This window comes from Thalia democratica, chromosome 4 (genome assembly GCF_965202585.1).
Source record: "Thalia democratica chromosome 4, ktThaDemo2.hap1.1, whole genome shotgun sequence".
NCBI lineage: Eukaryota > Metazoa > Chordata > Thaliacea > Salpida > Salpidae > Thalia > Thalia democratica.
Genome location: NC_139168.1, coordinates 37,769,067 through 37,791,444, shown reverse-complemented (window position 1 = coordinate 37,791,444; position 22,378 = coordinate 37,769,067). Strand labels below are relative to the sequence as shown.

At 26.5% G+C, this 22,378-nt stretch overlaps 1 protein-coding gene across 1 annotated transcript; it reads left to right on the top strand.

The window, feature by feature from the left end:
- Positions 1-10,035: 10,035 nt before the first annotated feature.
- Positions 10,036-18,702, top strand: LOC145835129 (acetyl-coenzyme A transporter 1-like). Its single transcript, XM_082942678.1, has 10 exons — positions 10,036-10,251; positions 11,517-11,698; positions 12,440-12,611; positions 12,838-12,949; positions 13,213-13,397; positions 13,662-13,843; positions 14,160-14,280; positions 14,450-14,561; positions 16,526-16,635; positions 17,741-18,702. The coding sequence occupies exons 1-10, from the start codon at positions 10,045-10,047 to the stop codon at positions 17,900-17,902; spliced, it is 1,545 nt and encodes a 514-aa protein (XP_082798804.1). The 5' UTR covers positions 10,036-10,044; the 3' UTR covers positions 17,903-18,702.
- Positions 18,703-22,378: the final 3,676 nt, after the last annotated feature.

Here is a 22,378-nt window from a genome sequence, read left to right as displayed (position 1 = left end):
GTAGACTTACTAAAGTGTAATTTTTAGAACCAAAATAAAAATTTAAATTTCTATACTTTTTATTTTAAAAAGAAGTATTTAATTCTTTAATTGTTAACAAAAGTTCCTTTCTAAATATACTTATTATTACTTGAGTTAGCAGCCTTTTATAAGTGACGGACTAATTTTTCGCGGGCCGAACTGTTTATGAAGAGTCTTCCCCGGGCCGTTTATGTATAAACTAAACATAGTTGCATTATAATCAGATCAATCTTGCTTACAGAGCCTTAGCTTGACAAAATAATTAAGTATGTTTTTCATTCTAATCACATCAAATTATTTGCTTACTGCCGTACAGTTTTCAACATTCAGATATCTCACCTTGCGTAGTTTGCGCTGTTTATCAAATGCTGGATTACTGCTTATATTTTTAGAGCATTTATCATTGCTGTTGTAATTTTACCACCTGCTATAAAATTTTCAATGCGTTTTCAACTTTTTTATTCAAATCTTAAAATTACACGTGGTTTGGTCAATGTAGGTCATGTCACTGAAAAAATTACGTTAATAAAAATACAACTTTTCCTATAGTTTCATATTGAGTTCTTCACGTAGAGACTTACATAACACTTAAGATTTTTATGCATAGTAAGTAAGCAGAAATTAAGATCGATATTTTTTTTTCGATTAAGTAGAAAATGTTTCCCGCATATGGTAGCTCTTTATGTAATTTTTTTTTCCAAGTTAGTATTTTAATATTTGCATTGTCTTATTACTATCTTATTAATTATACCAAATTCATCTCTTTTTAATATGTACTACTTTTTGACATTTGGCCCCTTAAACTTTTTTTTTAAAGAATTTCAATTGATCTTAATCATTTCATAAAAAAAAAAAAACTTTATTTTCAAAATAGAATTTATTTACTACTTAACTCTTTCACAAATCATAACTAAATTCTGACTTGTACTATTATTTCTTAAACTGTTATACAAGCAGCGTATGATGATAGCAGCAAGCTAAACTTTTCGTTTCTAGCTGTAAAACTTCAATAATTTTCATGTTTTGTTAATTCCGAATCAGATTTAGTTTCAATTATAAAATAAAATAACTTTACAATTAAAGAATTATATGTAAAAAAGGAATCAAATACATAAACGACAGATTTACTGTTAAAAGCATTTTATGTTAAATGTTCTACCATTTTGCTGAAGTACACAAAATAACTAATTTAGCTAAAATTAATTTCTGTTTTATAGAATGCTTTTTCACAGCTGTAGTTGTAAGTAAATGTTTTGTGGAGCTCAGTTATAATCTTGTTGCTAAAATACTTGCAAGTTCTGGACTGAAAACTACGTCAGAGTATGAGGTGCTGCACGCTGCCAGTTAGTGGAATAAACACAACAAAAAAGAACGAGCAAACTTTTAAAAATGCTTGTTAATAAAAGAGCGTCTTCATTTCCTTTCCGATAATTCTTTGAGAGATTTTTAGAGAAAATTTTCTGACAAGGAAGAGTGCATTACAGTTTTCAAAGAAATGTTGTGCGACAGGAAAATTTCCTGAACCAAAGTTCCTGTGATTATTTAAGAAGCAGATACTGAAGCCAGCAAAGTTTTAACTTGTTAGTATGCGAAGGCAGTGAAATTAAATTGCATGAAATTGTAAACAGTGTTTTACATTTTGTGGAATTAATCTAGACACTTTTTGTTTATAATTATCAATGGAAAAGACGCGGTTCTTAGTTTAAGCGGTTTGTATAAAAGGAGAAGTTTATATTCTTGGCGGCGAAGTTCAAGGTAGGAATGTAAAAAATGACCAGTTGAAAAGTATTCACTCGTCACTAAAACTTGGAACAAAATGGTAGATTCTTATGATGACCGTAGAAACTTTTTAGTCTGCGCTCGAACGGACAAAGTACTTGTCTTCGGAGGTTATTTTAGTAACATTTCTATTGCAACTGAATCATGTTTACAATTCGGTACTAAAAATTACAAGTGGAAAGAAATCACCGAAATGAAGGATGCAAGAAGATTAGCAAGCAGTGTAGTTTTCTAAGTTAGATTTGTGGAGAACAGATTAAAACTGGGCTTCTATTAAAAACTGTAGAATCATATGAATTATACAAATAGTCTGTAATGGCAAGTAGGGTCGACATTCAACATAGACATAGCTAAGTTGTTGTAAAAGACAAACATTTTGTGATCAGAAAACGTTCGCTAGAAGTATATGATAGTAATTCTTGAAAATTCGTCTGTTTTAAATCGCATGATGCTCCTAGTGGTCAGAATGTTCAATGTGTTAAAAACGGAAGTAAAATTGTGGTCCAACGTGAAAATGAGTCATCAATGTTTTATCATGATGTTAATAAAAACTTTTTATCAGAAAAGTTTTCCAATTTAACAAAACAATTTCAGAACTTTTGCTGCATTAAGTTACCTTTTTAGGAAAAGTAAATAATAATTTTGAAAAAAAAAAGTTATTCTTTACGTTTGAAAATTTTTAAAGTGTCCAACAACAAATTTACTTACAAAGCGTTACTAAATAGCAACTTTGAAAAAATATTTTTTACTATTAAAACTTTAACAGCTTTTAAGTGATATAAACTAAATTGGTAATAATGGTTTCTTTATAATAGAAGTGGGCAACGTCTCATTCGGCAGACTAGATGTGAAATATTTAGTCCTTGGCTGGTTGGAGCATTTTAATTTAATTTAGTTCACGAAAATTTCTCAATTATCCAACTTATTTTGAAAGCCTTTTTTTGATTTACACTTCAAACCTTAGAACATCTAATGAAAATTTCGTATTTTTCTTTCGTAACCCACATATTAAACCTTTCATGGGCCACATTAAACTCGCGGGCCGCATTTTTACGCTTCCTGCTGTCCTGATCTCGTGTAAGTTTAAAAATTTGGTTAAACGGGCCAGGCCACTCCCGGGCCGCAGTTTTTACCTTTTTTGGGTCGGATTACACTTATTTTTATAAACATTATAGGGCCGGATTCAGCCCACTGCTTGTTACTGTCCACAAGATACTTTTCAGTTAAAATCACACTTTAACTAAACAATTTAAAATTTATTTCATGTTAAAAGCTTAAAAAAATGGTTATTAATTTATTAATAATTAATTATTAGTGCATACTTTAACAGTTTATTGGTTCAAAATTTTTTTTTGTAACTTTTTTTTACAAATAGTTTAAAAAATTGCTTAGCGCAGACTACTTTTTCTATCTAATGCTGCCCATAAGCAAATTTTTCAAAGAAAATTGACCCGCAACTTATAAAAAGTTGCTGACCTCTGATTTACAGAAACCTGGTTACTTTGAGACGTAATTTGTTTACCTTTTGACAATTTACTGTTCATGATATTTAAAAAACTAAAGAACTTATGGTTAATAGCTAATTTTAACTATACGTTTAGCTATTGCAAAAGATTAAAGAATTATATAATTTGTTATCTACTTAATTCGACTTCGTTTATGTAACAAATAAAGTATTTAAAAATAGATGTTAAATACTTAATTAAAGTTATTTTTAAAAACTGAAGTTTAGTAGTACTACAACTTGATAATATAAAATAGTTTGGTTGTAAATGAAAAAAGTTTAATTATAACTAATTTGAAATAATTACTAAAATTACTTATTTTTATGTTAGTTTTAAGTTTCATATAGTTCTACATAGGGAAAAAGAATGAATTTGTGATCTACTGGTTCTAGGTCTATTATATTTGGAAAATATTATCCGGATCCGAAGGATCACTAGAGTTTTTATATCTAAGTTATTACTTTAAAGTGTAAAATTATTTACAGTTCTTTAGCGCCTTACTAGATAAAAACACACACTTTAGATTATTGTATTGCACAGTTTTAAAAACAGAAAAACTTGTAATAATGTTTTTAATAGAATAATGTATGTATGATATGAAAACAAACTTCACAGCTTCATATAAATAGGGAAGAAAGGGTTATAAAACTCTACATTACATATTTTATTTAAATTCAAAACTTTAGAAATTGTTGGACATCGACGTGAACTTTTTTTTACTTTCGCTTCGATAGTCCAAAAGTCGAGTTTATAAATAATTTAGTTTTAAAATCTTTTTCTTTTATTCTTAGAATTATAAAAACACTTTGTTAAAAAAAAAAGTTGTTTTGAACAAATAATAATAACCGCTAGTTAACAAATTTTCCTTCATGCCATGTAAAATTAACTATTAATCACGCCGGGTATCATGCTTAAATCAGCATGATATAATTAGAATCATGCCTTGATCACGCGGAACTGGTATGCAAACGAGATGTATATAAGCAGCCTAGCGAATGAGAGAGCAAGTCTTACCGACTTTATGTCAAGAAGAAAGCAGCTCCACGTCACTTGGCGCTTTGAGCGTAAGCCACCATCTTGTAAAAACTAGCTGATTTCCGGCAAAACCTTCTCTTGGCGCTCTGAGCTTAAGCCGCCATCTTGAAAAAGATAGATAATCTCCGGCAAAACCTTCTCCTTCAAGTATTTGTTTGTTTGTCTGAAACATTTACTTTGTACTTTATTTCATAACTACGTAGTTTTTATATCTTGTTCTATATACATTTTGTATACCTACTTTAGCAACGTCGACGGGGCGTACAACTCGGTTTAAGTTGTTAAATGCCATACTCATAAGCCTACGCATACTGTAGCAGCAAGCTGTCCTTCAGCAATAACTTCCAGTTTGGGTAAATTTGAACATTGAACTCCACGCATAAGCCCACGCATTCGATGGCATAAACTTATTACTTTAATCTTTAATTTCTTTATTTCAACATTGTAAATTTTTACCTCGCGTGATCTACATCCGGTGTTAACAAGGAAGTATAAATCCCTACGTTCTAAACCAGTAAACTGTACGAGCAACCATTTTGTTACAGTACAACTAGAATTGTGAACTGCAAGAAGTCTTCTAAAGTAGTAAACCTTTCTTATGGTGTTTTTCATTTTATTGTATATTAAAGCTTATAGATACTTGTTAGTCTATATTTAAACTTAATTTATAAGTAAAAGTCGTAGACCGAGGTAGCATATAAAGATATAGATGGCCACGAAGCTACTTCTAATCTGGCTTCTGTCGAAACTGCCGAACCTGTTACAGAGGTGGTTTCACATAAAGCTAGATACCCAAGTAGCCCGGAGTACATCAAAATGTCAAATTTTTAACAATTTTTAACTTATTATTTTATTCATAAACATATACAACATTGTATAGTGAAAGTTCTTATTTTATTAATTTTTGACATGGATGGAACTTTTTTTTAAACGAAACCTGGTAATAAATAGAAAAATTGATTTACTCTTGTATCATTGTTATTTGAATAGTTCATTAAAAAAATTAAAGTGTACATTATTCTTTTGATAAAGTAGTAGACTTTGTTTAGTATATCTGTGGCCCGAGGTAAGCTTTTTTAAGGAAAATTACTGGGCTTGCAACTTGTGAAAGCCTTCCGACCTTTTGTTAAGAGTTTTTCAATGCAAAAAAAAAACTTTGATATACAGTTTTTTACTTTTATTTAGTAATAAAATTTTATCTAATACAATTAAGTACTTGATTAAGGCATTTAAGCTTAGATTATTGCAAAACCGATCTTAATACATTTAGTTTATCATTAGAATTTTTTATCTTTTTTACCTTTTTCTTCTGTTTATTCTGAAAGGTTTTTTTCTGAAGTTAGTAAATTTTACGTGCAAAAGCGTAATCGATTGCTTCTAAATACCGGCAAAAAACTTTTATTTCTTTACCACAATTTCAAAATACTCTAATAGTTTTTTTGTAGTAAAAAAGTGTAGAGACGTCTTTTGCCATTGTAGTTCGATTCATATTTTTAAACATTTTCTTAAGTAAATTAATTTTTGTAATGGTAAAAGCTTAATTCCAAGTCGAAGTTTAAAATTTTTATGTATTCGTTTTTCTGTTATATTTTAGACCTTTACTATAGTTGATTTCGTAGATCATTAGAATAAGTAAAAAAGTATTTATGTAGGTCAGCCGTAAAAAATTCGGGTTCTGTTTATAAATTTAAAGCTTCATCTTGTATATAATGTTTGTATTACTTTTAGTTATTCGAATTGTGAAATGTTTTATAGACTAGTAAATTAATTTTCATCACAATACTAAATATAAATATAATAGTTTTGTTATAAACTTTGCTTATGTAATAAAATTACGTTTAGTGTAAAAACTGGTTGAATTTTTTTTTTCAGTAAACTTAAGTGACTTTTATGCATCTAAATCAATTCAAAAAAGATTTAAATCAATCAATAATGATAACTCTAACTTAACTCTTACAATTTAAACTACTGAAAAGAAGATACCACAAATAGTCTTTTTTACAAATATGATAGGCAATAAAACTATTACTAGTTAAAACTGTGCTAACCAAAAAAAAAAAAAAACACTCGGAGTATACTATAAAAAATTTAGTTAAATCAACAAAATAAGTTTGAAAGTGTATTATGTTAATTTTAATTTAAACTAACATGCTTAAAAAAATTTGTAAGAAGACTATTTTGAGACATTATAAACCAGTAGATAGTTGATGGACCACCGTAAGAGCCAGATTACCTAATAAAATCTAAATTTTTATATGTAAATCGTTCGTGTAAATTTAGGTGTTGTTAGATGCAGTGGTAAACAGTAGCGACACGTAGTGATTTTTATAAGGCTTGGGGAAAATCTCCTAACTTAAAAAATTTTCTTTTCCATTAACTGAAAAGTTTTCAAAAATCTATCTTCGTACTAAGTAATATAGAAAATAAACGTCTGTATAAAATTATTATTATAAAGCAGCACCTTCTTTTATAACAAAATATATCTATGTGTTTTTCAGAAGTTTCAGTACTTACACACACAACTATACATTTAGCTTCATCATTTAAAGTTGCCGTTTGAATAAACCGTATTTTCATCATAGTATTGTTTAAAAATAAATTGTAATAAAACATTATTTAAATGACCATTGTTTAATAACAATCATATAAAAACACATTTGTAAGAATTACTATTAAAAAAGCTATTTCTATTGTTATAAAGCAAAAAAGTACGTCGCCGACCGAACACGTCTGCTTAGCTGGTCAGTTTAAGTCGTTGGACCGTATTTTGCAATTTTTTTTTTATAATTAAAATAAAATAAATAAATATTATTTATATAATAAAATAAATATTTATGCAGCTTTTTTTCGTAACTAAAATAGATTTATGATTATTTTTTGAATTCAAGAGATTCTTGTTGTCTTATAAATTCTGTACTATACCTTAAAAGCTGCGTTATTTTAAAAAGAAATGAATATTTAGCAAGAAATCGTTATGGTGAAATCCATAATGATTTTAAATACTTCATAACTAGAAGAAAAAGCGTTTTTTGTGATACTACTTTAATAATGTTGTTGTAGAAAAAAATAAAGTTCTAATGTGATTATTTAGTAATAGTTAAAATCAAACTTTTGTTATAAAACAACTAACCAAAATAAAATATGTTCTATTTATTTGTTATAATTGTTTTATAAATAAAATGTTTTCAAAAATTTATAAAGAAATTATAGTTAATTTTTAAGGAATTAATTTATGCAAAATAACCAAATAACTATTTTTTTGGAAGTTTTAGAAATTAACTAAGTGAAATAACTTCTTTTTACTACAACAATACTTTATATTTTTTGTAACTACGTGCTTTTCGTTTAGAAAACAAACAATTTTAAGACTTAGTAGGGCTTATTTAAAAAAATGCCCTTTAAAAACTAAGTCATTTTAGCTGATTTAAATTTTATGTAAAAGTTGAAGTAAAAACTTTTTTTTTCAGCATAACTAACCGACTAATTAATAAAATTCTATTGATTAACTTTAAAGTTTTGTAATTTAAAGAAGACTTGACTAAAATTTAATTTTGTATTAAAAAAAATAGCAAAAACAATGAAAAACAACATTTTTTGCACACATATTGTCTTAAAAAGTTGAGCCTGAAAAAAAATATATGTAGTTCAAGAAAATTTAATTTAATTAAGTTATAATAATTTTAACTTTTCTTAATATACTATATATATAATTAATATAATACAGGTTAAAGTTGACTGAAAAGAATTTTATTTTGTTACTGCTTAAGAAATAAACCCATAAATATACTAAAACAAATTTAGGTTTATAAAAAAAAGTACGTTTATTACAACAAAATGAAAACTCTTTTAACAGTTGTATATTTTATGTTTCACTTGTACAAAAACTTAAAAAAGGTATTATTTACAACTCGATAATCGGAATAAATGCTGTGTCCTTTTTTACTTAAGTTGCTAAAAGCAGTGTAGTTTTTTTGATAGGGGATTTTGATCTTAAATGACATGTCAGGAATTTAAAATTATTTTGTAGCAATAGGAAATATGTATATGCTCACAAACCTGTATTTGAAATGAAAATGTTTGAGAAGCACAATAATAGTTTTTTCAGCATGGGGAGTTGCATAAAAAACAACATAAAAATTAAAGCTTACTAGCATATATTTACCCAGTTGCACACTTAAGTTTTTCTGAAAACAACACCTATGAAAACTGTATGGTACCTTCAAAATTAACCGTATAGATTTTAGCTGCAAATTTTGGTACATATAACAATCATCACTAAAAAGCATTCTTTGCGTTTTAAAATAATTTTAAGAAAGTTTTATTGAGGAACTTCTTGATTTTCCCAAAAAAACTTAAATAAAACAAAAAATGATAAAAAAGTTCAGAAAATTAAAAAATGTCTCCACAAAACTTTCTTCAAATCATCTTAAAACGCGTATGTTTTTGTGATGATTTCTACATGTACTAAAATTTGCAGCTATAAACTTGAAGGTTATTTTTTAAGGTCACTAACAGTTTACATAGGATTGATCCTCCTTAAGTCTAAACCAGTAGTGTTCAACATGCTGATTTTAGTAGGAAGTTTTTTCAACGACTACATGTTATTTTTTAAATCTTGTTTACAGATAAAAGTTAAATTGGTCAAAATTCTTCTAAAAGTGTTTTTAATTAAACTATTTGAGTATTTACTTTTGTAAAATTCTTGATTAATTGTTAAAATAATAACATGAGATAATTAATAGTTTATCTTTTTTGTACTTTTAACAAAAAATATTATCATTACAGCCAGTTTTATCTGAATATTATTGCTTATGATGTCAATTATTTAAATAATATATACAGTAAGCCATACAAAACACTTATAACTTTTTTTGGCCTTTTATAGAAGAATTTAAACATCTTTCTTATTTTGAATAAATTTGTTTTTCAATATTGACAATTTAGACTTTTCATTTTTTCAAGTTTATATGAAAAATCAGGTTTTTTCTTAATAGTTTAAACAGTTTTTTCTATACTTTGAAGTTTTAGTTTGACTTTGATTATCAACAATTAGAGCTTTATATTTATTTAAATTTTATTAACCTTTTTGTGGATATATTATTACTACTTATCTCTTTATTTTTGCCTATTAAGACTTCAAACATTGAATCTATTGAATCTTAGGAGTTAATATTTTTTACAACTGAAAATTATAAAAGTTAGTAGAAGTATTGGTCGAAAGTTTGTTTAAGTTAACTTAGAAAAAAGCTTATGCTTTTTGATTTAAGAAAATAAGGTCTATTCTCAGCATATATATTATGAAGTTTTTCATAGTTTTCTAATCAAAGGGATTTTGACATACAATTTTCAAGTTAGAATGATTATGTTTTTAAACTAATGAGCTATTTAGGTGAGATTTGGTATTATATTTGATTAAAAAAAATTAAACCCTACAAATTTAAGCTTATTATCTATCCATGCATACTAAAACATAATAATTGCTATAAAATTGATAGTAAAATTATTCGTTAAAACTAGTTTATAACTCTATTTTACTTTTAAAATGTTGGATCCAATAAAAAAAAAATTGTTCTAAAATAAAAGAAAAAGTTAATACACATTTACTATTTAAAAACAGTTAATATTGTGTCAAGCTAGTTTATTTGTGTTTCACAGTAATTTTTGCAGATTTATGCTAAAAAAATTGTTCAGGATAGCTAGAAAAATGTCTAAAGTAAGAGAAAGGCATGGAGTTATGGAAGGTGAAGGACTTTTACCTACCAAAGAGTATGAAGTTAAAGATGATGTTGAAGAAAAAGAAAAATCATGGTGGAAGGGAAAGGACAGAAATAGTGTAATACTTCTTATATTTTTGTATCTTTTGCAAGGCTTACCCCTTGGAATTGCCGGATCTATTCCCATGATCCTTGCTGTTAGTTATACTTATAGTTCATTTTTGTACCCATTATTATAACTTATTTCATAAGCTAACTATTTAGCGATAACTTAAAACAGGGCTGCCACTCGGTCAGGAAAAGTCAGGAAATCAGGAAAAGTCAGGAAAAATTTAAAAAAATCACAAAAGTCAGGAAAAGTCAGGAAAAAATGGGGGGTTTTGAAAAAAAGTCAGGAAAAGTCAGGAAATTTGATAAAATTTTAAAAAGAAAGTCAGATTTTGTCAGTTTAAATTTACAAAATTCCTTGTTTTCCAAAGCCTTCAAATGGTAAAAATTAATTAAAAGACCTTTAAAGTCAGAAAAGAATTCCAAAATTTTCCTAGAAACTTACAAAAATATTTAATTTTATTTCCAATGCCTTCATCTGGTATAAAAATATCCTTTATAAAACTGCAATAATTTTCTATTAACATATCAAAAAAGTACCCTACTTGAACAAGCAGATTTTGTAAGATATTTAGTATTGATGGTCTTTAGCAAGGACACTTCCATAGTGAAACTGTGGTATATACACAAAAGTTTATCTAGCATAATTTTAGAATCAAAGTGTTTTTTGTTTAAGTAAATAATTGAGTTCTTTATAACTAAGCAGTTAGTTTAGTATTTTATGTAACAAGTTAATGTGTATACTTTACATCTTTATATAATTTGAAAAATATATAGATGACAAAGTTCCTTATATGTCGTTAGTTTATCTTGATACATTCATGCTAGTAAATGCTAAATATTTGTGTCTTTTTTCAGACAAGCTGTGTTTTTAAGGTAATAATACAAGTATTTTGCTGATAGAGCTGTTTATTACAAACATCAATCATACACAGATGGTTTAAGTGATGTACTGGAAGTTTGATGATAGAATTCAGCAAAAAACTGTTGTTTTTAACCTGTATTAAAATTAGATTGAAAGCTTTATATAGTTTCTAGTGTTAGATTATGTATTTTAGATTAAGTTTAATTTAAGAGTTTGATTTAGAAAAGTCAGGAAAATTTTGGTAAAAAGTCAGGAAAAAGTCAGGAAAAGTCAGGAAATTTTTCTCAGCTAGATGAGTGGCAACCATGCTTAAAATTACTAGATATTATTAATTTTTGTTCTAGTTGTTTCAAAATTATAATCTATAATTTTTTAAAGGTTTTTAAAAGTTTTAGTTTCTTTTTAAAAATTGGTTAGCTCCCTGCTAAAACATATTTTCTAATTTGTACTTGCTTTAAAATTATAACTAGCAATGAAAAATATTTACAGGGAAATAATATTAGCTATCAAGATCAAGCACTTTTTAGTTTTGTTTTTTGGCCTTTTAGTTTGAAGTTGATTTGGGCTCCAATTGTTGATGGTGCGTATTTTAAATCAATTGGAAGAAGAAAGTCATGGCTAATGCCTTCTCAGCTTACAATCGCATTAGTAATGTATGCTCTATCAACAAAGTAAGTTTTTAAAACATAAGTACTTCTTACGGTCAGTCTTAGAAATTTTTATTTTTATTAAATTAGATTTTTTGTATGCAATTTTAATAAAACTTTTTATTTAAGGTTATAGAGGTTCGAAATTTTTAACTACTTGCTCTTAGTTTGCATTTTTTTACCAAATTTCTGCTTTTTATTGCTAGTTGTTAAGTTTGAAAATGTTTTTACATAAAATGAATCAAAAATGGGGAATTTGATAGTTTCCTTATAGAACTATAAAAAAATTATTTCAAAAAAATTCCTACCATTTTAAAGAAATCGTTTCCTATTTTTGTATACTATTTTTTTTGAATGATAAATTATAGTATAACAACTTTACATCTTTTAAAAAAGTTTTATTAATTAAATAGTTTTGAGGTTTTAGCAAAAACAAACCTAAAAAGATATTTCAGTTAATTTTTAAAACTTCCAAGAAAGTTATCTAAAACACATATACAAAACTTACTATAATATGTCAAAAGTTTAATGAATTCTTATATTTTTTAAGATTAATGTGGCAGTTTATAGTTTAATCTTTTGCAATAAGGACAGTGAAAAAAAATCTAAAAAAAATTACGGGTGTAAAAATAATTTACACCCGTATAATTTTAATTAAATAAACTTGTAAATTGAATTGTATTTGAAACTTAATCTTGTGAAAATTTATATGAAAATATCATTACAAATTTGATAAGTATTTGATAAGAAAAGTATTTTTTAAAGGTTAGACAGCTTGTTGTACGTGGACAAACCAAATATTTTTACACTGACCGTGTGTTTCTTCATACTTAACTTTGGAGCAGCTACTCAAGATATTGCTGTAGATGGATGGGCATTGACAATGCTTTCCAAAAAAAACGTTGGACTTGCTTCAACGTGTAATTCAGTAGGACAGGTAAAATCTATTTAGTTTTTTTTTTTTACTTCAGTAAAAACAGTATATTTAAATTCTTTTAACCATAAATACAAAATTGTTTAATACAATTTAGTTTTACTTAATTGCCTTATTTTTATTAGTTTAAGCTGTTTTAAATATCTTGAAAGTATTGTTCTTAAATCGTACTCTTTTAAAATTATTTATAAAACTTAAAAACAAATGTTTATGCTAATAAACTATGCAGACAGCTGGTTATTTCTTAGGATCAGTAGTTTTTATGGCTCTTGAATCAGAGAAATTTTGTAATAGCTACTTGAGAAGTACTGAAGCTGTTGGAGGGTTAATTACACTTGCAGGTTTTTTATTTTTCCATAAACTTAAAAATATAAACATGAAAATATATTTAAAATCATAGTAGATGTTTTTTTGTAAAACTTTTTATTTGATCTTTTTGCCATAATTTAAGAAAGCTTTATAATTAAAAAGCTAATAAATTAGTTTTGATATCTTTTTAATGAAATAAATAATTGAAAATAATGTCAAAGGTTTATTTTTACGTTAGTTGTAGATAAACTAAACAAAATATAATTCACTATTGATTGTTTCAAACTTTTTTTAGGCTTTCTTAAGTTTTGGGCCGTAGTTTTTGTCATAGCAACAACAATGGTTATGATGTTTAAAAAGGAAAAAAAATCTACTGAGGATGATGAAAGTGATAATGTAATTGACACTTACAAACAGCTTTACAAAATTATTAAGCTCAAAAGTGTCATAGGCTACTCAATAATACTTCTTACAGCAAAAGTAATTTTTTTTAATGAAATTTATTAAAAAAAGTTTTGCTTGAATACCAATAAAAGCGTTTAATATAGAGAGACAAATCTAGTTATGCTTTCAAGTCGCACCTTTTACAAGTTTAATTCTTATAAAGCACTTGAATAAGAACATCTCTCCAAACTATGTTGCAAAATTATTTTATTTATTTAAAGAAGATATTTTTTATAGTTTATGACAACATATATATTTTTTTGTAACCTTGTTCAATTTTCTAACTTCAAGTAATTTTAGGTAGGATTTGCGTGGGAAAGTATCTCAGGGTTAAAGCTGATAGAATACGGAGTGAAGAGGGAAAGCATGGCAATGTTAGCAGTACCACTAACACCATTGCAAATAGCACTACCACTCATTATTAGCAAATACACTTCTGGTCCCACTCCTATGAACATATTCTTACAAGCTTTCAAATATAGGTTACATTAAAACTACTTTAGTTATACTTGTCAAATATTATAACGTTTGTCTTAGGTCTATAAAATTTATTTATAAATACAAAACAATTTTTATTTGATCGTTTAACTATTTTTACTTTGTTTTATAGAGTGGTCAAAAAAGAGAACTCTCTAAAATTAATGAAGTTGAAACTTAAATTAAAGTGAGATCTAAACTTTTCACATTTCTAAATGGGTTTAACAAGTAATATGTAAAATAGTTGAATTAGTATATTAACAGCTGACTAACAATTTTTTCATCGTTTTTTGCATTAAAAGATTGAATTTTTTTATACAGATTGCTGATGGGGTTGGTAATGATGGGTTTCGTGCATTACACGCCGTATTTTGCTGATGAAAACGGTGAATACCCCGTCAGTTATTTTGCGTTGATGCTGGTTTTGTATGCTCTTCATCAGGTTTGTACTAAAAACAACTTTGTAGTTTGCTATTTTTTTAGATCAGTAGTATAATAAATTTGTGTAATAAATTCATATGTCAGTAATTTCAATGATATTTTGCACTTTTAATTTTATTTTTTATAAGTAAAAAATATAGTTTAAAAAAATTACTATTAAAATAAAACAGGTCCCTTTATACTGCATGTTTGTAGCACAAATGTCATTCAATGCAAAAGTAAGTGATCCAAGAATTGGTGGTACTTACATGACTATGCTCAACACTGTTACTAATCTTGGAGGTTTTTTTTTAATTTTTAGTTCTCATTACATATATTTTTTCCCATCGTAAACAACAAAAAAATTTTTGAGCGAAATTTATTTAGAAACAAATGGTTATGAAATAAGAATTGTTATATTTAAATAAAGTCTAAACTTTTTATCATTAAAAACAGGATGACAAACTACAGCCAGCTCAAATGTTGTTTTTTAGCTTAAAATATACTATTTTAAATCAATACAAAAAAATTTGTCCTAAAAACTTCCATTAGGCTTTATTTTTAAAATAATTAATAAGTAGTTTTTTGTTATTGATTATTTTATCTCATTTTTAATTCAATTAGTATTTTTGTATTGATTACTACAATTATAAATAAATAACCGTGGTCTGTGTAAAGCTTTTTCTCTATAAATACAAGGTGGCCACTAAACCTTGGTTCCTGAAAAAACCTGGAATTTAACAATTTAAGGAAAAAAAAAAGGAAAAACCTGGAATTTTGAACAAAAATCACTAAAAAATGTGGAGTTTTATACAATTTTTCTTTGTAAATTAGTAAAGTTTCGATTTGACACAAAAAATCTACCATAAAGATAAAAAGTTTTGTCGTCATCAAAAAACTTTTTAATTAAAAATACTATTATAGTAGGTTTACAGTTCTTTTTAATGTTGTTATACAACTTAAGACAATTTTTTACCATAACCTTAGTTTTGAACTGAAAATAGACCAAAAAGCGTGTAATTTCAAAAACCTGGAAAATATTTAGAAAACCTGGATAAATTTTTCAAAAATAAGTGGCCACCCAGTAAGTATTTTTCTTACTTTTGAGGTAGCCGACCCCTGATATTAACTAAACACATCTGTTTTTTTTTAATAAAATAATAGAAAATAAATACTTTTCCAATCTGAAAATGTGCAATTACGCAGCTGGGAGATGGTTTTGCATTTTAAAGCAAACTGGATAAATTTTCTAACCCTGCTGTGCGTCCTGTATGTAGAGAAGCATAGAAACTTGAATAAGAGGCACTTTGTACAAGATTCTTTAAGAATGCAGAAGCGATTGACCACAACGCTAGAAAGTTGGAACCTCTGTATGATGTTTACTGCAGAAACAAGGCAGTGCCTATCTGTGTAAAGTGGAGTGGTGATGGAAGTGCTTCCACATTTGTGAGAATTGATGGCTCACGAAGACGGACTCATAAAAACAGAAGGTTTCTAAGGTTGTACAACCCAGTCTTAACAAATAATGAAACGAAAGTTTTCAATATTTGGCAGAAAAATCTACCCTGCTCTCCCAAGGGCAGTGTACGTCATTAACATGCTTATTCTCCTGTAGAGGTTACAGAAGACTTCAACGGTGCCAACATCCGATGAAACACGTGAGATTGACAGACATGAGATTAGTGAGTCCCCATAAAAGAGTTCCTGCTCCTTTAGTCCCCATAAAAAATAAGGTGTCATTTACCTTGCGTAGGTTAAAAGATTTCGATTCGCCAGGAAAGCTTTAGAGTGGAGTACTCCAAGATAGAAGGAAGAGTGCTTTAAATGAGCCAGAGGCGATGTATCACAGTTTAACCATAGCTCAATTTACTATATATCATTGTTAATATTATATATATTTGTTTATATTTATACTTTTTATCGTTATAGATTTTTTATTGTTAATAAAGTATTTAAGCACAAGAAGTTTTTTTTTAGTCGTAGGAAAAAAAAAACTAGTAAATTGTAGTATCATTTAGTTTTGTAATTTTGTTTAATACTTGTAGTTGCAACATTCGTTTCTTTTACATTATTTTTTGCACAAACTCTTAAACATTTTTTTTTATTTACAAGCAACTTAAAAACAACATTAAACTTGCTGATTATTCTAATTAATATTCAGATACAAGTTTATGCATTATAGATATGGTACTTTTGATTGATACTTCAAAATAACATTTGAAAAATTCTAAATAGTAACTAACTATCTTAAAAACTACTCAATACAGGAAATTGGCCAAACACAGTAGCAATGTGGTTTGCAGATACAAAGAAGTTTTCCTACTGCGAAGGATCTCTGCTGAATTCTCAGTTTTGTCATGACAACAGCACGATTTCAGTATGTTTGTTTTTAATTGATTTATAGAAATGCATATACTTAATATTTAAAGTTATAAAAGTAGTTTTTTTTTCTTGAAATTTCTACTACCAAAGATCAAATACTGTAAATTCACTTATACCAATATAAAATGTTCTGCAAGTCTTGTTAACTTTAAATTTTTATACTAATAAAGTTTTTGATGTAGTTTTTTAAGAATTATCATTAGTTTTGAAAGTTAGAAAACATTTAAACTATAGTTTTTTCAATTTTTATTTAAAAAAAAGAGTCTAATGTTTTAGTACATGGAAACTAAAATAGAATTTATATAGCATATTTTTAAGTTATTAAAAGTCCAAAATTGCAAACTTACTTTTGTTTTTATAAAAATAAATAATATTTTATCATAATCTTTGCTGTAATGAACCATTAGTTATAAAGTTTGTAATAATTATTTAATGTTTTTAAAAGTTTTTTCTTTTTTATATTAAGAAGTAAGTTGGGTCTAATCTTTTTTTATAGTTCTTTGACAATTTTAAACAAATTACTATAAAGCAAATTTCTGAATAGTTTTCGAATTTTTTTTTGAATCAAGTTTTTCTAGTGTTAATAATATTTGTTATTTTATAAATTTGTTTTACACTTTTGCTATGAAGTATCGAACTTTACCTTACTTTAATTAGTAATGATAATAATAATATTTATAATAATAACTTGAACTAAGTTATATTTTTAATTATTTTTATCAAATGCAAGTTATATTTTTTAAGTTAATATATTTTACAGTTTCAAACCCATATTTAAGAGTTTATACTATCTCTGTTTTAGTCTTTTAATAATTTTAAAAATTTTAAGTCAAAGTTCTTTTTCGTATTGATTATTTTAACTTCTTAAAAAAATATGTTATCAAAGATGAGAATAATTGACCCAATCTTGGACTTTTTTTAGTTTGCTGATTTATGAATTTGAATGCATATTACTTGAAAGCTTTTAAATCCTCTTTCAAGTCCATAAAACTATGTATAAAATTATATGATGTATTCTACTAGTACCATAATATAATGTTTAGTTACATACATGTGAAAAAAATATTTTGTGGCTATCAACAAGTGTTTAACTTTTACAGAACTGTGAGTCACTAGGTGGTGTTTGTAAGCAAATGACCGTAGACGGCTACTATTTCGTCACAGTAGTAAGTGTACTTTTGGGATTGTTTTGGTTGGCATGGAAGACAAAGACGATGAAAAGGTTACAGCTGCTCTCACCTGATAGTTGGAAGACTGAGTAACACCGAAGTTTAGTTCATTTGCAATAAGGTGCTGACCATTTTAAGAAAAGTTTGCAATTCTTTACGCCTTTTAACAGACTAGGTCAAGTTTTTAGCTTTTATTTTATTGTTTACTGATGTTTTGAAAGTAAATATTTAATTTTTAAATAGAAAAACTCAGAACTACTTTATTTTTTTTAAACTTTGTATAGCTAATACACACAAAGTTTGTTTTATAGTTTGTATGAGTTATCACTTGTTTTAAAATCGTTTTTTTTTTAAACGTTCCAATGTTTAATCGATATACTTCTCGACATTTGTGAAGATAGTTTTTTTTTTTTGCAAATAATATTTATTTCCTAGGTGCTTATAATTTCTATATATACTGAATTTTAATGAAAGATCACTAAATGATTGTTTGTATAACTTAATTTATATTATAGTTACATCATTTGATAGTATTTATGCAGGACAATATTTTTTAAATATACTTGAAATATTCCTTTATATAAAAATATTATTAGTTCGGTTTAGAAATATATTATATGCTAACCAATGGTTTTTTCCAATTATTTTTATGACTTTTAAGAGCTGCAATTTTTAAAACTTTTTCTCAACAAGTTTGTAATACATTTTTTGGTAAGTTTTGTTTATACATTAAAGAGTTGCTAAAGTATTGGCTACTTTATTAAGCTTTAGTACTTTAATATAAGTCTAAAAAAATATATTATTTTCTGTATGCAAACTATACATATATATATATACTTGGGTTAGAAAAGAAGTATGGTAGAAAACTTTTGTGTTTTTCAAGAATCATAATACTTGGCCTCAATAAACTATATGTGTCTTTATTATTGTTTCCTTTTATTGTGTAAAATAAATAAATTATTTATTATAAAAGTAAAGTCTTTTTCGAACTCTATTAGAAATTATAAAGTTATAAAAGTTATTTCAAAATATATTTTTGTCCTATTTTTCATTTATTACTTTCAGGCGTTTTATAGAAAAAATGTTTAATTTAAAGCAATTTTTTTTCATACTTTTAAATTCTTACGGTATTAAAATCTTAATACTGTAAGTTTTTTATAGTCTAACAATTGATCTAGTTCTAAAAGTTTGCAAAACTCCATACTATTATCTTTTAACAAATGCTGATATTTTGTTTGTTTTACTTAGTTTGCTCTTTCAACAGGATATTTTCAAATAAACTAGTTTTTCAGTTTCGAGAAATTTAACTTTTTTTTATTTTATTTTTAAATTTTGTTTAAATTTTAAAGAAAATTATCTTATATGATTGTAAATAACTTAAGTTTAAATTAATTACTTTTAAATACGGCAGTAACTTTGACACATGGTTGTTAATTACCATGGCTAATAACAGGGTTGCCACACACTCAAGAAATTCAGGGAAACTCAGGGAATTTTCAAGTTATAGAAAATCTCAGGGAAACTCATGGAATTTTGATTCTTTGTTTTTAACTCCGGGCAGTTTTGGTTTTTTCTAAAAATTTTACAGAAATTTAAAGATTTTTTAAAAAATCTAGGGAAATGTTTTCTAGATCTAGAATGAGATTTAGTTAATCCAGTTTCAATATTTTGTTCAAAAAAGTTAATTTAATTTATTTTTAAGTGCTTATTTAGATTTTTTTTAGCCTTGCGGCTAGTTCTTCAATATTCTTAGAATTAACATTGTATTTTTTTAGTAAATAATAAAGTTTTTAAGGATTTGAAAAAACTCAAGGAAGTTTAAGGTTACTCAGGGAAGATTTTTTGACTCAATGAGTGGCAACCCTGTAATAAATATGAAGTGTTAGATTTGCAGCTGTTTTTAAGTTGTGGTTGTTCGAATGACAAGCACAGCATTTTAATGTGACCAAAATACCTTAAAGAAAATTTCTAGCATTTATCTAATGTTATTTTTTTTTACTAATTTAGTTTTTGAAGTAAAATTGTACTTACTAATTCGTAAACAATTCATAATAATAATTTGTTTACATAAACTATTTAATATATTCATTACTTAAAATCAATAGGTCAACTGCTATTGTCTTGTGGACTGTGGTACACTAATTTATTGTAGTAACACTTATGTTGTTAGTCAAAATCGATTTACTAATAAAGAAAAAAAAGTCTGTGTCTCTCCACAAATTATTTAATAAATATATTATACGGGAACGGGTCCAAATTGCACGAAGACAATTTTACATCAAGGTCGATTTTGCACGAGAGTAAAAAAAAACAGAAAAAAGCTATAAGATAAGCTAATAAAAAAGCAAAAAGAAAAGAAAAGTTACTGACCGAGGGTAAGGGTTAGGGGTCACAGTGATAGTAAAAATAAACAAATAACTAATGAGAATTATTATTAAAAAAATAAGTAAAAAATAGTTAATTAAAAAAAAAATACTGACTGAGGGTAAGGGTTAGGGGTAACAGCGGTAGTAAAAAGAAAAAGCCAAATAAAAAAACAAGAAAATTAAATAAAAAACTTTTTAAAAATCAACCTGTTCAAAAATGTCTCTGTGCAAAATTGTCTGCTCGTGCAAAAGTATCTTCGTGCAATTTTGACAGCTACCCATATTATACATATCAAAATTGATGGAATAGAAAAAATATGTTTAAAAACAAATAAACAGTTAAAAATGAAATGAATAAAGTTTTTATGAAGTGTTAGTTTTTCAAGCGTTTAAAAAAGTAGAAATTTGAGTGCTCAAACACTTCTAAAATTATACTACAAAATTAAAACTTTACGATTTAGGGGTAACAGCGGTAGTAAAAAGAAAAAGCCAAATAAAAAAACAAGAAAATTAAATAAAAAACTTTTAAAAAATCAACCTGTTCAAAAATGTCTCTGTGCAAAATTGTCTGCTCGTGCAAAAGTATCTTCGTGCAATTTTGACAGCTACCCATATTATACATATCAAAATTGATGGAATAGAAAAAATATGTTTAAAAACAAATAAACAGTTAAAAATGAAATGAATAAAGTTTTTATGAAGTGTTAGTTTTTCAAGCGTTTAAAAAAGTAGAAATTTGAGTGCTCAAACACTTCTAAAATTATACTACAAAATTAAAACTTTACGATTTAGGGGTAACAGCGGTAGTAAAAAGAAAAAGCCAAATAAAAAAACAAGAAAATTAAATAAAAAACTTTTAAAAAATCAACCTGTTCAAAAATGTCTCTGTGCAAAATTGTCTGCTCGTGCAAAAGTATCTTCGTGCAATTTTGACAGCTACCCATATTATACATATCAAAATTGATGGAATAGAAAAAATATGTTTAAAAACAAATAAACAGTTAAAAATGAAATGAATAAAGTTTTTATGAAGTGTTAGTTTTTCAAGCGTTTAAAAAAGTAGAAATTTGAGTGCTCAAACACTTCTAAAATTATACTACAAAAGTAAAACTTTACGATTTAGGGGTAACAGCGGTAGTAAAAAGAAAAAGCCAAATAAAAAAACAAGAAAATTAAATAAAAAACTTTTAAAAAATCAACCTGTTCAAAAATGTCTCTGTGCAAAATTGTCTGCTCGTGCAAAAGTATCTTCGTGCAATTTTGACAGCTACCCATATTATACATATCAAAATTGATGGAATAGAAAAAATATGTTTAAAAACAAATAAACAGTTAAAAATGAAATAAATAAAGTTTTTATGAAGTGTTAGTTTTTCAAGCGTTTAAAAAAGTAGAAATTTGAGTGCTCAAACACTTCTAAAATTATACTACAAAAGTAAAACTTTACGATTTAAATAACAAGCTGATAAGTATATATTAAACAGAACTATTTTAGTGAAGCAGTGGCTTAGTCGGTAGATTGCAGGTGTGTAATGTCTGGTAGTCAAAACAAATTTAAAGATTAGATAAAATTTTCTAGAAAAAAAAACAACACAAAACATTTTATTGTTTTATACTTGCATTTCAGCAAGATTTAAGATTTACATTGTTCATTTTATTTTTCTACTAGCTTCGTTTCGAGCTCATCGTCAACCTATATATCATTCAGTTGGACTATTTCCTTCTTAAAGTGACTTTTTATTTGGTTTAATATTTCACGGTCCCGGCTGCTGGAGACAAAACTTACTGCTACGCCAGATTTTCCGAAGCGACTTGTTTTTCCAATTTTGCGCAGGCAAGTTTCGCAATAATCCTTGTGAGTGTCATGGTGGGTGACTGGCAAATATAAATTGACGACAAGTGTCACTTGTTCAACGTCAATACCTCGTGCGCATACGTTTGTTGTCACTAGCCATTTCTCTTCACCCGCTTTGAATCTGAGCTTGCTAACTTTATATGAAGTTATATAGCAAGATTTGAAAAACTATTACTTTCGTTTTATTTTTTTTAATCGTACAATTAAAACTAGTTAAAAAAACTTAAAAACATAAAGTTTATAAAAAAAATTATATAAATAAAAACCACGAACCAAGTTAAAATAAGAAATTAAATAAAAGAAAAGAAACGGACAAATTAATTTGCTGTGTTTTGAGATAAAGCTTTA

Bases quoted from the DNA above. Each gene is read 5' to 3' on its own strand.
- LOC145835129 (XM_082942678.1), top strand. From the start codon at position 10,045: ATGTCTAAAGTAAGAGAAAGGCATGGAGTTATGGAAGGTGAAGGACTT. The intron at 11,699-12,439 runs GTAAGTTTTTAA...TATTTTTTAAAG, and splicing joins ATGTATGCTCTATCAACAAA to GTTAGACAGCTTGTTGTACG. The intron at 12,612-12,837 runs GTAAAATCTATT...TAAACTATGCAG, and splicing joins CGTGTAATTCAGTAGGACAG to ACAGCTGGTTATTTCTTAGG.